This window comes from Pinus tabuliformis, chromosome 1_1 (assembly GCF_031772625.1).
Source record: "Pinus tabuliformis cultivar Carrire ecotype Pingquan chromosome 1_1, CPIR1, whole genome shotgun sequence".
Classification (NCBI taxonomy): Eukaryota; Viridiplantae; Streptophyta; class Pinopsida; order Pinales; family Pinaceae; genus Pinus; species Pinus tabuliformis.
In genome coordinates this window covers 407,212,863-407,219,682 of record NC_142297.1, presented here as the reverse complement: position 1 = coordinate 407,219,682, position 6,820 = coordinate 407,212,863, and the positions used below count along the sequence as shown (strand labels likewise).

The 6,820-nt window shown below is 38.5% G+C and overlaps 1 protein-coding gene across 1 annotated transcript; it reads right to left on the bottom strand.

Moving 5' to 3' along the window:
• Nucleotides 1-5,924: 5,924 nt before the first annotated feature.
• Nucleotides 5,925-6,521, bottom strand: LOC149213404 (putative disease resistance protein At4g19520). The gene has a single exon (XM_089389019.1). The coding sequence runs from the start codon at nt 6,519-6,521 to the stop codon at nt 5,925-5,927; it is 597 nt and encodes a 198-aa protein (XP_089245145.1).
• Nucleotides 6,522-6,820: the final 299 nt, after the last annotated feature.

Sequence of the window (6,820 nt, the reverse complement as noted above, 5' to 3'; positions counted from 1 at the left end):
CAGCTAAGGCATGATTCTCATCATCATCATGCTTGGATGAGGATCCATCTTTGTTGTTCTACCAAATACCTTCTTGTACCAAGTCGTACCAAAATCACTCCCACTCTGGTAGCTTCTCCCTCTCATTAACTGATTCCTTGTAGTTTTGTCATCTCTTGGGAAGGCCTAGAAGTGCTAGGCTCGATAGATCGTCTTCAACAACTATAACACTCACAGTTCCAATCTCATCTCGACATTGGGTGAACTTGGTCAAGTTCTTCGTTACTGTGTCACCCTTCTCCATCATGAATTTTTTAAGCTTGTCCTTTAGTGCCATCTTCATGTGGTCATTGTTGTTTTCAAATAGGTTTTTCAAGGCCTTCCACATTGCAAATGGAGTTTCCTTACCATGTGGGTTCGAGAAAATATGATCTCAAACTCCTTCTAAGATAATCCTTCTCACCTTTTCCACACATCTTCTCCACTCTACTAGATCTTGAGCATCATCTAGCTTAGGAATATCTTTTTCTATGAATTCCTTAAGCCCATTGTCTCCCAACACTACCTCCATCATGTACTTCCAAGAAATATAGTTTAAACTACCCTCAAGGGCATATTTTAGTCTCAATCCATATAATGACATCCTTTTGGCTCTAAAGTATGATACTGCAAATTTTGTTTCTCTTGCAAAAGAAAAACTCATATTATCCTCTTCTATAGTGATTTCAGCTCTGATACCATGTAGAAATTCATTCTAGATTGAAACTTAGTATTGTAATGTGCTAAAAGAATTGACTTGAATATACTCTACTCATCAATGGAAATAATAAATGATCGATGAAATCATAAAGCATAAAAGAGAAAGAATTCAATCACACATAACACGATAATTTTCTCTAGAAAGCCACAGATAAAATCCCCTTCTATCTATATATTGCATTAATTAAAAAACATGAGAAGATTATAATCATTTTCTCAACCTCGAGCAACCTCTGCACTATCTCTATCTATCTCACTACTTCCTAGATAAGTTGAAGCTGATAATTAGCCAATTCTTGTGCCCGCCAAGCTCGTATTTCCTGACGCAGTTTCCTAGGGTATTAGCACATATTTAATTGGGAAATTACACAAATATGAGTCGTGTAATCGTCATTAGCCTTCCTATGATTTCATGCACCACCTGTATAATTTGTATGATTATACAATTGATAATACGCTGTCTCTAAACTCCAATCTTAACTGGGTATTTCTCTAATCTAACATGCATGAGTTAATTATGAGTGAACATTTAGTTTACTAGTTGATCAGTGCTAGTTACACCCCACTACTATAGGTTACACCCCACTAATAGATCTCCCACTAATTCCTCTATCAGTTGGAACTAGTTTAACTAAATTTAACTCAGTGAAAGTGAATTAAATAATTACAACTTAAAATAGACCCAACTAGGGCTCCTAAAAATTATGAGACACTCTACATGACTCTTGTTAGACCCTCAAATCAAATTAACTGAGCCAACTAAGTCAAATTAACTTAGTCAACTATTACATGTTATCATGAGATGTGGAATTACTATTTAATTCATAATTTAATTCAACGACAAAATTAAATTAGGATTTTCTTATTGCATTTTCAACAAAGTATGTCCTAATATGTTCTGGATGATCTATGTTTTGTTTCCAAGTATTTAAGTGTGTGATCACAGTCAATTTCTATCACTGCTCACATCGGTTTCATGATCTCGCACTTAGCCAACTTTTGGAAAGTTCCCAGGAACCTAGCCTCATCTAGCCCTCCTAAATTGTGCATTCAACAGTCTCAGCCCTTAAGTACAGATATTGTCTCTTGGCATTATGAAATCCGTAGTGTCTTCCTCCTAGAACTGCGCATTTCCCAACCCCAATGCTCAATCCCAAGCCCTCACTCTCAAAACTGTGAAATCACCTGGTCCCCTCTATCGTCCAGAACTACATAGTTGGCTAAACCATTGCCCAACCCCTTAACCTATCTCACCGAGCTCTCAAACTATGTAATATTCTTCCTCAGACTAGCCTGAACTACGCATTGCACAATCTCAGAGCCCAAGCTCCACCCCTAATTGCCTAAAATTCAAAAATGCGCAGTCACTAGACCTTTTCCTTGGCCCACCACTCATTCCAACTCATTCAGTGAATCATCATCTGACACCTTATTGGGGTTTATTAGACTAATCTTGTCTTGCCATGAGTCGATGGAAGACATAAGAAATCTACCATGCTATGGAAATATGATAATGAAGGAGATGGAGATACATAAGGAGCTGGCGACAAAGGATGATCAAGAGGCAAGAAGATGAAGGATCAATGAAATATGATTAGGATTGCATGAAAACTCAATTTGATTTACAACCTTTTGGAGAATACATATGAAAAACAAAGGACATCTCTCATGAAGTTCAGGTAGTAAGGATAGTTTATCATTGATAGATCATTATGTCTTTGATTTCATGTATTGTAGCAAACATTGAAACTCATTTCACATATTTTGTTTAAGTGTTTTGGTCCCATTTGCAACATAGCCAAAGTGTCATGTTTTCGCATACTGACTGTCACATAGCATGTAAAAGCCTATTCTAATTGTTTCAATGGTCTACATTTTTGAATATGAGTTTTCCTAACCATGTAAATACTGATCACACTCGTTTGCAATTTTTTGAGCACTTTCGCACAAGTGTCGTAACAATCATCGCAAAGTGTATCTTAAGTGTTACACTTGTCGTAACTGGTCATAAAGTGGTCACATGGAGGGAAATGTGTTGTTCATGTGTCATGAGTGATCTATGTTTTTGTGTGGTCAAGTATTCTAAGTGTGAGGTCACAGTTGAAGACTTATCATTGTTCACATCAGTCTCATTGGTCTCACTCTCAACCATTTCTGAAGAGGCTTCCTCACCAACCAAGTTGGCTCCACCCGGACTGCGCACTCCACAGCTCCAAACCTCAAGGTGTGACCTTCCCCCTTGGAATTGTGCAATACACAGTTCCTTCCTCCAAAGACTATTGCACTGCACAGTTTCTGTGTGCAAGGCCCAGCGTTGACCTCCAGGATTGCATAATCATTCCTCTCATCCTAGTCCTAACTACATATTGTGCAAGCACAACACTCAATCTCTTTGCCCAAGTCTCTGAACCATGGATTTCCGTAGTAGCTCAGTATCCCTTGCCTCTTGAAAATGTGCAATATGTCCTCCTAGTGTCCATCCCCTTACCTTGCTTCACTGTCACCCAAGACTATGCAGTTGTTTCCCTCAATTTTTCCTGAACTATGCATTGCACAATCTGACTGATCAAACCTCACCGTTGGCTGCTTGAACTATGTAATTATGCAGTCACTAACACCTCTCTCCTGACCTATCACCTAGTCCAAGCTCAGTTAATGGATTCAAATGCATTATCTTAGACTAGGGAGTTTTTAGACTGATGTCGTCTCGCCACGAGTGAATTGCTTATGCAAGTACTCTCTCACACCGTAATAGGATGATCAAGAAGGAGATGTAGAATCGAATCATGCTCAAAGACATCTTTTCAGTTAGACATGCAAGATAATCAATTGAGGCAAAGAAAAGGGACACCAATTTTCCACCACAACCCAAGAGTTCAGATCATTGAAGACTCCTTACCACCAAGCCATGAGGAGGTGGAAGACAAAAGCATTCTCAAGTAGACATCAAATACATAGCGGCAGTAGTGGTGTGACACTGCCACATCATAAAGAAATCCATGTCTGTAGTGTCATGTCATGAGTTGTCATAGGCCACATCATCATTGTGAATCATGTACACTCAAAATGTATTGTAAAGTGTAAGTCAAAGGGACACACATGGAATATGAAGAGTCATGTAAGTCGAAAGGTCATAGGAAGTTGAACAGTCATGAGGGTAGTCAAAGTGTCACAAGGAGGGTGAAGCATCACCCTTCGGTTATATATACACCCTCAATTTATGAGCAAAGGACTTTTCACCTTGGCTCCTACCGCAAGACACTAGAGAGACAGATTAGTTCTTTTAGGGAGCAAGGAGTGACTCCAACACTCCACTATTGGACGTAGTGATGTTAATTGTATACACGTGCCTTAGAAATTTTACTTAATAAAATAAGCTCTATGGTTCAACACATTCTTCATTCATAGGTTATGGATATTTGTTAGACGATTTGGTGAATCATTGTAATTCATGATTTCTTTCATCTCTGCTAAGGTAGTTGAACTATTTCATTTATTTTGGTACTCATCATTTTAAGAATTTGTTGTAATTGATATTATCATTGTTGCATCCTCGTCGACTATTCTGTTGGCTTTTAGACAAACCTTCCTTGTCATATTGGTTTCAATGACCGTTGCATCTTTGTGGACTATTCCGCTTGATGTTGCACGAATCCTTCTAGTTCATGTGTGTCTCTACTAGGGCGGTACTACTACCTCTCTCTTACAGGCTCACTTCTCCTCCCCTCTGGAGTGAAATAACTTTGACACACCTATGATCAAACACTCACCAGGCACACCCCCTTGCTTTTTGAAGGCACATGTGCACTCCTCTTTCTTGCTGACAGTTAAAGCGAAGGCATATCTATTAGAATACATGAAAACCGAGCCAATATTCTAGATGGGCCTCCTACTCCAATTGGTATGAGGTCTAATTGGGACTTCACTTTGGGGAGACCCCTTGGTTGATGGATTTCCAGCACCGTCAACAGTGCTTTAAGATGTCGCATATCCAATTCCTTTTTATTCCTATCTACTAGTGTTTCCTTTATTTATACACTAGAAAGAAAAATTTCATGTTTTGTTTCTCACGCAATTCAAATAATTTCAATTGTTTCTGTTCCTTTTGATTCTGCACTTCATTAGCTCTTTGGAAGCCTACTAATTTTCTAAAGCTCAATTTTGACCAGGCTTCAAAAGGTAACCCAAACATCGCAAACTATGGAGGTATCTTCAAAAGCCATCTGATGTCCCCTGTATACATTTATTAAAGCATTATGTCATATAACAGTAACAATATAATAGAATATAAAACCCTTGAATAAGGACTATTGACTCCCACACTTAGGGCTACACCAAACTTGTGATAGAGGATGATTCTCTACTCGTTATAAACATGATCCACAATTTACATGGCACATAGGTAAACAATTTTTTTTTGTAGTTGGTGACTTGAAATTCTACTCATACGAGTAGCATCACTCCTTCCTTCCATTCTAGTAATCATCCTATTCACCTTAGAAGAACTGGAAATAAAATTGTAGATAAGTTGGCCAATTCGAGATGCATCTCATCACGCTTGCAAATCTCCTCATCATGGAAATTCTTTAAAGAATCTCCCCTCAAACAAGAATGTTGGACCATAGATAAGTAGGACAAATCTCCCTAACCAATCTCTTGTTATCTATTCCTTCGTGCTCTCTTTGTGTGTATCTCTCAATCTGCCTATGTGGTCCAGTTTTTAGTTTTTAGTTTTTATATCAAGAAGTATGAATTGTCTTCTATTCTTTTGAAAAGGTTGATATTTTGGACCAGCCCAAAATTCCATCACTTAATATGTACTTCGTGTTCTCAGGCAATACAAAACATTAACTCATGAGGAGGGGTTGAGAATAGAAGCCACTTTTGGGGCAATTCAACTATCTTAAGAGACATCCAAGCTTCACACAACCTCATCCAATCCTAGTAATAACATCTCATTAGTATGTGCATCATTCTTCCATCCAATAGAAAAACTAACCCCACCTAGGCTCAACCTAATTATGAAATTAATGTTAATAATAATCTAATCCAATTTTAAATCATACTTCAACAAAAATACTAAACTAATATGTAAAACACTTATGTATATAACCAACTATTTCACACTCTTTTGAAAAAAAAACAATTCTTTGAACTCACACTATTTCTCAGGATATCCAGCAGACTTACCCACCATAGGCTGACCGCTCGAAATTGGATATTTCTAAGTCATGAAAAAGAGCCGTGCTCCATTCTGTAATTTTATTGGAGTCATATTGGCCTCTCTTTTGACAAGCTTGCGACTCAAATGTTTTCTCCTCTTCCGGCATGCGTAGGTCTTCACAATACTGTATTCCACTTTTAACAGTAGTCCACCGGAACGTGTGGAGGACAAGAGTATGAATTACATCGCAGTGAAGTTCCGAAGGCCTTATGTCATAGAAAATCAGAATAATTGGTGCCCCCGACTTCAACATGATCTGGAGCTCATTTAAACAACAACTTGACTTGGCATAATCTTTAGAAAAGATTGCTATGTTCACGGAGGCTGTTTCGACAGTGTCGATTGACAGTCCATGGGAAATTATGGTGCGGGAGAGATGACTGGCAAACTTCTTTCCCACATCAGGCCAATGATGATTTATGAATAAAATTTGGTTATCGTTTTCACCGTATTTGGTAGCATAATGAACGTATGAGGAAGATGCAGAAGGGATGGTAATGCCCCAAAACTGTTGTGCGAAGATACACACAAAAATGAAAACGGCTGTAAGAACCTCCATACTTTCCCCTATGTCCTTGTCTGGAAGATCTCACCTTGGCTCACTAAGATGGGATGGATGGAAGGAAGAAGTATCTGCCCAAACACCTGTTACCCGGGACGGGAAGACATATTTGGCCTCGGAGTTGGGCTTATATACGTGATTATACCGTGCAACCTCTTTATGATATTGGATTGTTGAGAAGGAAGGTTTAAGTTATAGAAGATCTAATCTTTTAAGCAAGAAGATCCGAGAAGATTCGGGATCGGGCTAAAGGCAGTTATCGAATGATCGGAAGGCTTACTACTTCAAGTTACTTA

Excerpts from the sequence above, each read along its gene's own strand:
- LOC149213404 (XM_089389019.1), bottom strand. The coding sequence starts at position 6,521 with ATGGAGGTTCTTACAGCCGTTTTCATTTTTGTGTGTATCTTCGCACAA.